General features: G+C 35.3%; 1 protein-coding gene across 5 annotated transcripts in view; it reads right to left on the bottom strand.

Moving 5' to 3' along the window:
• Window positions 1-13,406, bottom strand: part of SETD2 (SET domain containing 2, histone lysine methyltransferase) — a 124,990-nt gene that overhangs the window by 40,034 nt on the left and 71,550 nt on the right. For 3 of the 5 annotated variants that reach the window (XR_014020944.1, XM_081285239.1, XM_081285238.1), the window contains exon 12: window positions 11,860-12,522. Coding sequence is in view for 2 of the 5 variants with exons in the window: in XM_081285239.1 (XP_081141365.1) it covers window positions 11,860-12,522 (663 nt within the window). In the remaining 3 variants the exon portion in view is untranslated. Of the gene's footprint in view, window positions 1-8,511; window positions 8,795-11,859; window positions 12,523-13,406 lie in introns of all 5 variants that reach the window. The other 2 variants (XR_014020942.1, XR_014020943.1) reach the window with 2 other exon arrangements.

Here is a 13,406-nt window from a genome sequence, read left to right as displayed (position 1 = left end):
TTTCAGATATTGCTATAGTTAGCGTTAGTAATTTTAACTAAAAGAGATAAATGTTTTGAATGTGGCTTAAAACAAAAAGGTAAAGCTATTATTCAACTGAATATTTTAAAATGAAGAACCAGCTTGTGAGATAAGTTTTGGTTTTGTTTTTTTGTTTGTTTGTACATACCAGGGACTGAACACAGGGGTGTTCAACCACTGCTCAACCCTATCCCTTTTTTTATATTTTATTTAGAGACAGAGTATCACTAAATTGCAGAGGCTGGCTTTGAACTCACAATCCTCCCGCCTCAGCCTCCTAAACCACTGGGATTGAACTCACAATCCTCCTGCCTCAGCCTCCTAAACTACCGGGATTACAGGTAAACATCACCGTGCCTGGTTTGAAAGAAGATTTTGAGGTTGAATCTGAACAGCAACTGCAGGACAGAGCCCACAGAAAGCTGAAAATATACATGTGAAATACAAGAAATAGGCTAAATCAAGAGACCTACAATTTGGGCAAGTCTTAAAAAAACAATGCCTTACATTGTGGTACTATAGGAGATTGCCAAGAGAGAAGGTATAGAGAGAAAAGTAGGCAGAGAGGAAAGTCTTTATAGTTGATTCATATTAGTTTCTGTTTCTCAAACACTTGAACATGTTATATACTACTAATGTGGAATGTTTTCTTATAGCAGCCTCAAAAAGCACTCACTGAAAAGTTCATTAAAGCAATGTAGGACTTTTTAAAGACGTAAAAAATGAGCTGCTAGAAATTTATGAAACAACTTATAAGAAATCTTTTTTTGAGAGCTGGGATATAGCTCTGGTATAGTGCTTGCCTAGTACACACAAGGCCCTGGAAAGGAAAAAATGTAAACACTGATTTAGACTATTCCTGAGCTAAACACACTTAGGAGAATAAAATAATTTACAATGAGAGTAAAATAACTTTTCTACTTTTTATCATACAGATGATCAGATTATCTGTTGTATAATAAAATATTTATTTTGAATGCAGTGCCTCTTTCACAGCTTGAAGAGCAGTCAAAAACCAATAGGAGAGGATAAAGAGAGAAAATATGAAAGCAGAAGCCAGGTGTGGGGTGCTTGCCTCTAATCACTGAGACTTGGAGGCTGAGGTAGGAGGATTAAAAATCAAGGCCAGTTTTAGCAACACAAGTTAGACCCTAACTCTAAATAAAATACAAAATAGGGCTTGGGGATGTGGCTCCGTGGTCAAATGCCCCTGAGTTCAATCCTCAGTACCTTCCCCTATCCGCCCCCAAAACCAAAAAGCTGAATAAGCTGTCAGGTTTGGTTTTTTTTTTTTTTTTCCTTTTTTAAAGGCAAAATATATATGCTTACTATGCAAAAATCATTTCTGGAAGACTACACAAGAAATTAGTTGTATTAACTGCCCCTAAGGAAAATGACAGGAGATGTGGATGGGAAAGAAACATTTAACTGTAGGCCTTCTAAATTTTATATCATGAGCAGAAATGGCCTACCTTAAAAAACTAAAAATGAAAAAGGCGGGGCTGAGGTCGTGGCTCAGCAGTAGCTGGATTCGATCCTCAGCACCACATAAAAATAAAGGTATTGTGTCTAACTAAAATATTTTAAAAAAAAGGCATAGTGTCAAGACTCTTGTACATTGAGTGTATTCCAGGTGAAGACCTGGCTACTCATGAAGCAACTTCTAAATGCTATTCTTCAGTAAGTGCCATATCTTTAAAAAAAGAAAAAAAGAAAGAAAAGAAAAAAGACCTCGCAGTTCACTATTATTCAGTTTAAACTTGTTCTCCCACCCTTTGTTTTGTTTTTGTACCAGGGATTGAACCCAGATGCACTCAAACCACTGAATCACATCCCTAACCCTTTTGTGTTTTGAGACTGGGTCTTAGTAAATTGCTTAGAGCCCTGCTAAATTGCTGAGGCTGCTCTGTCCTGCCTCAGCCTCCAGAGCTGCTGGGATTACAGGTGAGCATCACCACACCTGGCTTAGTCTTGCTCATCTTAATTACAATTCAAAGAATCTCTCTTAGCAATGTTTTTATTCCACACACATCTATCTGGTGGGTGTAGTCTAAGGCTGAAGCATGAAAGTCAACCTAACACAATTCCTACTTTCAAGGCCTCCCATGTCTAGTAGCAGAAAAAGGAAAGTACTTTCATGCAAAACAGTAACCAATGATGAATTACTAAGGTCTTCATTAAATGTTTCTCCAATTTCAGATTTCTATTTTCTAGACAAATTAAATCCACAACTAAGATTTCTCCTCAACATTTCAAAATCATCATAGCCCTCAAAGCAACTTCCCCAAAGTTACATGTTACACTAGTTAGGCCAACCTAAAGTTAAGAGTAGGAGGGGCTGGGTATTTATAGTTCAGTAGTAGAGTGCTTGCCTACTTGAGGCACTTGGTTCAATCCTCAGCACCACATAAAAAAATAAAAAAATAAAAAAATTAAAAAAACAAAGTAAAGATATTGTATCCATCTTAAAAAAAAAAAAATCTTTGGAAAAAAAAAGAGTAGGAGCCCTGCTGATGTCCAAACCATTCAGAAAACACTTTTTGGACCACAGTTCATCCTCTCCCATTACACACACACACACACACACACACACTCTCTCTCTCTCTTCTCCTGTTAGAAAAGTTGCTCATATTATTGACCCTCACCCCAGAAAGACCCACAATCTTGCATGTGATTTCAGAAGTTAAAAAAATCTCTTGATGTTCAATTACATATCACGGGTTGAAAATTTCTGCAGCTTTAAAGGAAAAAAAAAACATATCAACAAAACACTAAAATGGCTCCTAGAGGTACAGGATAAAGTTTCTAAATGGCAAGTGTAATGTAAAAAGACTACATAAGCTGCCTACTATGGACAAAGAAATCACTCTTATTTGGGTCAGAAAAAGGAGTAGAAAAATACAGAATTTAAATTAGAATACCTGAGTCAATTTTCAGATGTCATTCAAAAACTAAGTCACAGCATCATGAGCTTGTTTGTTTATAATACATAGTGATAAAAATACCACGGGGTGGGGGTGAGGGGATGGTGACACATGCTTATAATCCCAGCAACTCAGGAGGCTGAGGTAGGAAGATGTCAAGTTAGAGGCCAGCCTCAGCAACTTAATGAGACCATGTCTCCAAAAACAAACAAACAACCCCCCCACACCCTCCACCACCTATTTCACAGGGTTGAAAAGATTACATGACACACAAATATTTTCTGACCACCTATCAAACACATAATACACTAAGGACTCAAAAAGTGTGGTACCATGGGAAGAGATGGACTTTCCTCACTTTTCCAATCAAATACTTATAAAGTGTCAAACTACAAACCAGGCTCATCATGGCACCTAGGAAGTAGAATACTGGGAAGACTTGAGTGGCCAAGACAGAAGTTGTCTCTGTCTTCATTCAATTTACTATTGTGGAATGTTTTTTGCTAAGATTAAAAAGATGTTATGAGGGCATATAAAAAGAGAGTAAATGCTGTTGTACTCTACTTCTCTTCAGATTTCATAAATCTTTCATTGTTTGCAAAAAATTTCCATGGAGAAGAACAACTTAAGTTTTTAACTAATTTTTTTAGGCTGTCTTTTGGCATAACAAAAACAAAACAAAACAAAACAAAAAAACCCTAGAAACAAAAATTGTAAAAGTGGGAAAACAAGCAGATACTTTATTTTAGAAGAGGTATCATTTTCCTAGGGGAAAGGATGAAAGTCAAATGAGAAGAGACATCTAAAACAGAAGAGTGTTTTTATGAATCAGTGTGAGTTTATGTGTGTGTGTTATGTGTGCATTAGCAGAAGATAACCGCTACTAAACTAGAATGGCTTGAGGTGATAATGCAGAAATAAATGGAGATCAGACTATGCCATGGCATGTAAGCCATATTAAGAAAAACAAATTGAATTTTAACAGTATAACAGGGAATTGTTTAAAAAATTTAAAAATGACATTGACATAAATAGTTATATTTCCCAAAGACTACCCTAGTTACGGAATCTAGCACAGATTGAAGTAAAAAAACATAGTAATCACTATCATTAAGAGGTGACTTATTATTATAACCATTGCTACTACAAAGGTACCAGTTAAAATGTAGATATGAGGTGTCCCCAAAAGTTCATGTGAGACAACACAAGAAAGTTTAGAAGTAAAATGATTGAGTGGGGTGCAATGGTAATCCCAGTGACTCCGGAGGCTGAGGCAGGAGGATTGCAAGTCCAAGACCAATCTCTAACAATTTAGCAAGGCCCCAAGGACTTAACAAGAAACTATCTCAAAATAAAAAAGGGCCAGGGATATGGATAAGCAACTCTGCTTTCAACCCTCAGGGTTCTCACCCTACCCCACCAAAAAAGAAAGGAAATGATTGGGTTGAGTCTTAGTGCCTTAATCTCAATAGGGATTCAAATGGGTGGAAACTGTAGGCAGGCAGGGTATGACTAGAGGAGGTGTCTCTCACCCGGGACAAAATATGATTGGCCATATCCTGAACTGCTTTCCTCCTCCACACCCTTCCACCATACTGTCCTGCCACATCTGAGGTATGGAGTTGGCTGTCTATGGACTCAGACCTCTGAAAATAAACTGTTCCTCCATAAAATTGTTCTCCTTACGTCTTTTGGTTACAGCAGTGAAAAGCTGACTATAACATTTTAATAATAAAATTCTTAGTACAAAGAGTAAGAAATGGCTCCTGTCCTTGATGATCTCATGATTTAGGAAGAGAAAACAAGCATCTCAGCAAATAATTTTAGTAATCTATTAGATTACTATACTGTACAGAAAAGGACAAAGCAAAATTAAAGAATGATCTGCAACCATAAGTCTAAGTAAAGGAAGAAAGCAGGAAGATATTCCAAGCAAAGAGAATAATATGTTCAAGGACATGGAGAAGTGAATAATATGAGCAGATATGATTCATGCATTGAGTATGTAAGAAAAATTGTTGGGAAAGAAGGTTAAACAGACACAGAAGTAGTTCCCATACTACAAAGGCTTTGTTCTTTGAGTAATGGGGTATGTCTGTAATGCTGCTAAATATTCTTATTAATCACTTACATGTTGCTAAAAGTTAATGCTAGGGGCTGGGGTTGTGGCTCAGTGGTAGAGCACTTGCCTCACATGTGTGAGTCACTGGGTTTAATTCTCAGCACTACATCTAAATAAATGAATAAAATAACTAAAAAATATTTTTTTAAAAAGTTAATGCTGTAGAAGAATGAAAGATAGCTGAAGTGGGAGAAAAAATGGGTGCAAGGACAAATAGGAGGGTGCTACAAGAGTCTAAGCAAAAAATAACAGGATCTTGAATTAAAAGTGGTAAAGAAGATATGATATGGCCTATTACAAAAAGGAAGAAATGGTCCCTGCCCTTTTAAGATTTCATGGTTTAGGAAGAAAAAACAAGTGTCTAAGCAATAATATATAAGACAAAAGAAATATCAGGTGCTCCAAAAATAAACCTTTTAAGGGACAGTCAAAAGAGAAAGAATAAATGAGATCACAGAAGAAAGCACAAAGGATTCAGAAGAGGATATAGTTTCAGATTAATAGGAGAAAATGTAAAGTGGCCATATTCTGTACATATAGACACACATATTTTAATACAGCCTTCTCAAGTCCCAGAAGCACCATCACCAGTAGCAATGATGATCTAGAATCCAGCTATTAATTTCAAAATATCATTTCTCAGCACAAGGAACCACAGTGTCTCAGAGAAATGGCTAATGGTCTGAGAAGGGCAAGTACAAGATAAACCTACAATAGCATATACCGTGATAGAAGTTTAAAAAAAACAAGACGTCAAAAAGACACACAAGCCAATTTGACAGGGTTTCCACTGGCCAAATATGGGACAATTTAAGCATCAAATAATGGAATTAATGGATAATAATCTAGTGAATAAAACAAGAGTACATGAATCTACATTAACACAAATCAATGAATAAACAATTGTTTGTAAAGCCCTTGCTTACTCTTAAAAAGAATGCTAACCAATCAACAGAAAAAAAAAAAAAGTTTAATGGATTAGAAAACTCATTTATCAATCAACACAGTGATTCAGGCATAACTCTGGATGTTGAACATAACTGACTATTTTGATGAAAAACAGAATTCACATATTTTCAAAATTGCTCATGTGTGATGTTTTTTCATTATAAAAGGAGAAGGAATAATTTTACATTGGAGAAGTCAAACAATACCTTGACCAAGGTGTACAATGCCAGGAATGGGATAAATCAATTATCATATGAAGAACACTACGGACAAAAACATATCATCTGAATTAAAAAAAAAAAACACTTCAGACAAACCCAAAATGAGGGATAATCCACAAAATTTTATATATATATATATATATATATATATATATATATATATATATATATATATTTTTTTTTTTTTTTTAAAGGCTAAGTATATAAAAGACAAAGGAAGATTAAGAACTATTCCTGGGGTGGGGTTGTGGCTCAGTGGAGGAGAGCTCACTTAGCACCTGTGAGGCACTGGCTTTGATCCTGACCACCACATAAAAATAAAATAAAGGTATTGTGTCTGTCTACAACTAAAACAAAAGAAAGAAAAAGAAACTATTCCAGATTAATAATACTTAAAAAGATATAACTCAATGTTATGTTGCTCCCACACTAGATTCTTGGTCAGAAAAAAAAATTACTATTTTTGATATAAAGGGCATTATATGAACAACTGGCATAATTTGAATGAAATTTGTTGATTAGACGATAGTACTATATTGCTATAATTTTCTGACTTTGGTAAATATACTAAAGTCACACAAGAGAATGTCTTCATTTTTAGGAAATGCAAACTGTTTAGGGATTATGGGACATTATATCTGTAGTTTACTCAGAAAAAAAACGATAAAGAAAATCTGGCAATATGTTAACACTGGGGAACCTGAACAAAAAGTTTAGAGGAATATTTAGCCCAATTTTCTCTATATTTCTCACTAGAATTGTATGTAGAATACATACTGAATATTATTCTCAGTGTTTTCAGTCTGAAATTATATTAGAATTAAAAGGTCTCTTCTAAACTAGAAATCCTTTTTTTATAACAAATATCATTCTCTCACATCTCAGATAGTTCTACATCCAAATCATTTAAAGTAACTTTTCCTAAACAAAGTCAGAAGTTTTAAAAAGCCTAACTAAACGGGCAATAGAAACATGATTATTATGTATTTATGGAAACAGAATTAAGAGCTCACCCAAAAGAGTAAAGTGAAAATGACTTCATTCAAAACCAGAATATTTACAGATGCCAGATTCAGTACTTTATCATTTAGATCAGGTGTTGGCAAACTTTTTCTGTGAAGGACAAGATAGTAAATATTATAGGTTTTGTGAGCCATTTCATCTTTGTGGCAACTACTCAACTCTTATCGCCACAGTGTAAAAGCAGCCAAAAGACAATAAATAAATGATGAGTATGGCTGGGTTTCAAAAACACTTCATAAAATAGGCAGTAAGGCATATTTGGTCAATCCCTAATTTAGACGAAAATATTTTATCTGATAACAAATGGACCTCTAGAGAGTTTTAGAACATTTCTGCCTTCTACCAAATTTTTAATGCATCAGTATCTAAAACAGCATTTTTTGGAGGACAAGTCTAAATTTATTTTTAAAAAAACAGGATAAGTAATATTGATCCTCATTGATATAGAATAATCTTTTACTATACTGAGAACTTTGAAATTTATCACAGAAATCCAGGACATGTAACTTCATTTTCAATGTTGCACAGACTTTACATAGTGATGGAGTGAAATTCCAAGCAATGACTCAAAACTTTTCACTTTTGATTAACTGTTTTATTTTAGCTTTCTGTAGGGAGTTTAATGCTTAGATTTCTAGGCAAATACTGCATTTTATAATTAAAGATATGTCTAGATAAAGATGAATAGAAGAAGAACATGAATAGCCAATAAGAAGAGCTTAACTTATCATGCATAGGGAATGCTGTCCCTAAATTATCTAAATCCAGGTACAAAAAAGAACTACCCAGATTTCATTATAAGGAGAGTTGAATATCCTATATTCTAGGTATTTATAACAGAAGCTCTGGAATAACTAATTACTACAATCTTTTGATATTTAACAGCAATTGAAATCGCCAAATTCATGAGAACCTTACCTCCTCTTCATATGATCCAAATGAATGAAGATTTTCCAGTCAAGTTATAATTAGTCATCACTTGAAATCAGCTGTTTTGCCTTGTGAAATCTAGGCTATATTTTCAGCATGAGGGATAATGTACAACAACTCCTTTTGCAAACAGAAATTATGTACATGTCCCTGCTGAAAATGTAGCCTGGTAAATTTGCACATGAAAATGAATACATGCTCATAAGTAACAATGTGCTAGGTGATGTTTCTGGTTTAGGTCTACTTTAGGAGTCAAAGTGTGTAAGCCTTGTGGAGTCAAGGCAGTGGTCCTGTGTATATAGGTATAGAAAAAGTAGCTCACTTAATCCTTTCTCGCCAGAAGTAGGGATTTTCCCGGAACGACATCCATTGTCGGCAATGGACGCACCAAAATAACGCCGGCGCCAGTGAGTTAACCACCTCTGTCCTCTTTTCACCTATTATATTTTTCATGCATCATCCAACTTCCCAACCATCTTCCTGTTTCTTCAGAGAATGCACGCTAGGTTCTCGTTTTTCTTCAGCACGAAGTTGGAAATGGAGTTGAGAAAAGGAGACACATGGTCAGCTGGTGATGTTAACAAGCTCCTTGCTGCCCTGAGAAGCTAGATGGAAATGGTTCAAGTTACAAGGGGATCATCATCAGATCTGGGAGGACAAAGAGTAATTCATGAAGCTTCATTCCCTTCCCTCCCACCCTCTTTCATTTATTGATGATCCCTATTATAGTCTGCCTTCACAGCAAAACCAAGTATTAAGGAAATGGGAAGTAATTGCTTTCAGTTCTTCACTCCATCCAGGGTAGAGAAGCCAAGTGGAGCACATGTTCAGCAATGTTATGGTGGCCCCAGGTCAGGCAGACTTGGAGTGGCTAATATAACCACAATCTCAAATCAATGTTTTTTAGTATGATCTTGAAATTAAGTACCAGCAACTAATATACTGCTTGGCAACAGGTGCTTAATAAAGGTTGGTTGAATAAGACATTTTCTTTTCAGCCAATGTCTACTTGAACACATAGGTGGAAGTCAGACAGAAGTAGTTAACTCTTTCAATGCCGGGATAGTACAGATGTACAGTAATCACATTAGGTCAATGTGTTTCACTAAGACATATTCAAATTTATGGGTTCCTGAGATCAGACTACTACTTAAATGCAATCTAAAGTATCTTTTTTCAAAGGACAACCATAATCAGAGTTTAGAAATCAAAGCCAGAATAAATGTTAATTAGAATGATAGAAGAATTAAGAACCAATGTGTAACACAGCACCAATTGGTAACAAAACATCACCACTCACAGTCAAGTAAAGACAGTTTCTCAGTAATGCAATTCCAGAACAAACTAGTTTGAAGAAAGGAGAATTTTATTTAATGGTTCCCTTGATGCTAAAAATAAGGATAAACCCAAAGTATGAAGAAGAATATATTTTAAGTATAAATAAAAATTTAAACCTCAAGTCAAAGGGATCATAAACTTACTTATTACTGTAAAACTGTTTTGATCTCTCAGATAAAAGTGGGGAGGATAAGAAGAAGGGGAAGAAACAATTTGTAGGACTGAAAAATGTACCTCCAGAATGAGTTTAAATTATCCCAATTACATCTAATCAGGTTAAATATATCCTAGAGAATAATTCACACCATTATAATTACAGAAACAACCTATTACAGAGAGAAACAAAAATATTTGCTTTTTACAGAGTCTACGAAGACAGGTTTATGATGATTGTACCTCAGCTATTTAAAAATTTTAGGTCACCCAGAGATTCCCCAAGCAAAAAATTGTCTACAAACTCCCCACCATTCACTTTCCTTCTACATAACTATGGCTATAGGGTGGTACACATCTATAATCCTAGTTAATTTGGAGGTTAAGGCAGGAGGATTCCAAGTTTGAGGCCAGCCCTGGAAACTTAGTAAGACCCTGTTTCAAAATAAAAAATTATAAGGTCAGGGGATGTAGCTTAGTGGTAGAGCACCCCCAGGTTCAATCGTAGTAGAGTAAATCATCTTATATACTTGTCTCCATCACTACTTCTATTACTAAGCTACAGTTAAAATTCAGGTTCCACCGGCAACCTCCAAACACAAGAGAGACTTCTTTTAGGGATCTCTGGGCTGTCACAAAGCAAGATTTAAGTAAAGGTCCACCAAGTGACCATCCTGACATCTCTTTTAACTAAATGAAATTCTCATACCTGTAGTTCACACACTGTTTCATAAGCAGACTTACTATGAACGCTTCCTTTTATATTTATAAAAAGATGAACGTGATGAAAGAGTAACATGAGTAAGAGCGCAAATCAGCAAATAAAAGCTGAAACCACACCAGACTTAAAGGGTCTCAATGTAGGAAATAGGAAGCACCGTATACAATCAATAAACTATTTTGTTCAGTGTAAGATCAGTTCCAGTTTCATCAGGTCAAATCACAGTATACCTAATGAGGTGAGTTTCGTAGGTTCATCTTGCTGCAAATAAACCTGGATTGCTGGTTTATCTGACCATTTCACCTTGGGCAGAAGAAAAGAGGAACAGAAAAACAGAAAGGTAGAAAGTAACCTGTTCCCACAGGGTCCTCAAGGCCTACAGATTACTTAACACCAAAATGTTACCATGCTTCTCATATGCTCAGCTTGTTATACACTCTTGTGTTTATACAAGACTCAGATGGGGATTTTGGCAAAGCAAACCCTGTACATCTTACTACGCTCTTTTAACAAAAGATTATGCATGTATTAGCCATAAGGGTTCCAGACCTTTCTATTTTTCTTTAAGATAACATCTTTTTCCCAAAGAAACAGGCATTAAAAAGTAGGTCTAGCTGGGCATGATAATACACATCTATAATCCCAACAACTCAGGAAGCTAAAGAAGACTTATGAGCTCAAAGCCAGGTTTGGCAACTTAGTGAAGTCTTAAGCAACTTAGCAAGACCCTGTCTCAAAAAATTAAAAAAGGGCTGGGGATATAACTCAGTGGTTAAGTACCTCTGGGTTCAATCCCTGTACCAAAAAAATAAAAAATAAAAAGGTCTATTTCAGAAACCATGGAAATAATTAAACATCAACTAGCTCCTTAAAGTTGTTTTCTAAAATAAAAATTCATGTTCATTTTTGATGAAAAGTTGCTAAATTTCTTTGGTTTTCCAATAAATTTTAATTCTTAATTAGTTTTAATTTTTTTCATTTCAAATAGATTTCAAATAAAATCACAAGTTTGTTACTCAAGTGGTTATTATTTTTTTTAATATTTATTTTTTAGGTGTAGATGGACACAACACAATGCCTTTATTTTTATGTGGTGCCGAGGATCAAACCTGGGCCCCACCCATGCTAGGCGAGCGCTCCACCACTGAGTCACAATTCCAGCCCCTACTCAAGTGATTATTAATTTTGCTTTTCATGTAAAGAGCATTTGAATGACTTAAGAAACTAATGTGATATGCTTTTAATGAGGGAAAAGGGGGAACTTCTATATTGGCTGCTATGACTCCTGCCAAGACTTAAATGATAGTTCAGACACATTTATCATTAGCTGATAGTAAGAGAGATGTATTCCAATTTTTAGAAATATACTTGAATAGAAAAGTAGACAATTCAACTTAAGTTTACAGAACTCCATAACTAAATAATTCAAGTTAAAGTGAACATAAACTGTATTCTTACCTTCAAATCTTTCCAACTGTCCAGTAGTTTGGTGGCCAAATCACTTATATCCACTGTTTTATCTGGTTGTTCTTGGCTCCTCTCACTCTCCACATCAGACACACCCTCCTCTTCATCTTGGGATGGTGTTTCTTCTGCAATAGGTTCTTCTAGTTTTGAACCATTACTCTCTTTGAGCTCTATCTCAGTGTCAGCCTCTGGTTCAGATGTGCATAGCTTACTGGCCTCCACGGTGGTTTCACTCTCTACTTTGGACTCAAGCAGCTGTTGTGGTAGTAGCTGTTGTGATTGCAACTCTTCTTCATCCTCTACAGTGACATTTTCTAATTGATCAAGGTCCTCTTTGCCATCCTTGCCTTCTAGCTCACTGGTTGCGTCAGAGATTGCACTGTCCATGCTATTTTCACTTATAATTTTAAGTCTGCGAAACATGAGTTTCTTGGGAGTGTCTGTGTCAGCTTCTGTGCTCAGCTTGGTGGAAGGATCAGGTGTATTCAGTGGTGTATGAGCACGTGATGTATTCTCACTAGAATACCCATCTCCTTCACTCAGCTGAGGTACAGCAGTCTTTGTCTGAGACCAACGTTGAATAATTGGAAGTACTTTGCTTTCCTCCAACATATTTTTAGTAGGAATGGGCAAATGTTCCAAAGTCTTTATAATCTGATTAAACATAATTAAAAAAAATCATATCACTTTGTACAGATGACCTTTCAAACCTCTGGATGGGACTCAGCTATTTCTGCAGGAGTACTACATTTTTGTAGTCTTACTAAATTAAGATGTTAACTCTCTGTAAACATAGATGACTTTAACATAACTATTTAAGATAATACTATTTTTCTTTAGAAAGGAAGGAAAACTATTTAATTAAGTCTAATCCACAAGAATAAAATGCAGAGAAGATGAGTACTCACAACATTAAATGGGACTGAATAATATTCTCACCAGTAGTTCCCAAACCTATGTAGCTTTTTAAAAAAATATATACACCACTAATCTTAACCCGAATATTGTTTTTTATCAAGTTCCCCAACTGACTGTAATAGAGGCTTAGGAAACATGTAACAACATATATTTAAATGATGTCTCACATTACTTCCTCAACCTTTGCTGATAAATAGCTGTCTAGCAGGAAGAGACACTCTCTTCAATCGCAGACACATCCCCCATTCTGAAATCCAAGAATTTCTACCAAAGTACTCTCTAATGTAGTTCTACAGAAACCCCAGGGAAGAAGGATGGAGGCAAGAATAATTACCTTGTTGTTTTTTGGTTCTAAAAGTGTTTTATTAAATAGATGATCAGAAATTATGATTTTTAAAAAACAATGCATCAAATTAGAAATTTCATGGAAGGTGTAAAAACTACAACTCCACTAAACAATACTACTAATCAATCTTACTTTAGATCTTTTAATAGACTTATTTGCTTCTCAGAATGTCCTTATTCTTGTAATCCAGAATTTAGCTCTTCACCATTTTCTCAGAACCCCAGAATGAAAGTTGTATATCATTTCCCATCATTTAAAACTATGATCTTAGCAA

The sequence above is a fragment of the Spermophilus citellus genome (assembly GCF_964194105.1).
Source record: "Spermophilus citellus genome assembly, chromosome: 3".
NCBI classification, from domain to species: Eukaryota; Metazoa; Chordata; class Mammalia; order Rodentia; family Sciuridae; genus Spermophilus; species Spermophilus citellus.
The sequence above is the reverse complement of the archived record's forward strand: the minus strand, read 5'-3'. Positions and strand labels throughout refer to the sequence as shown.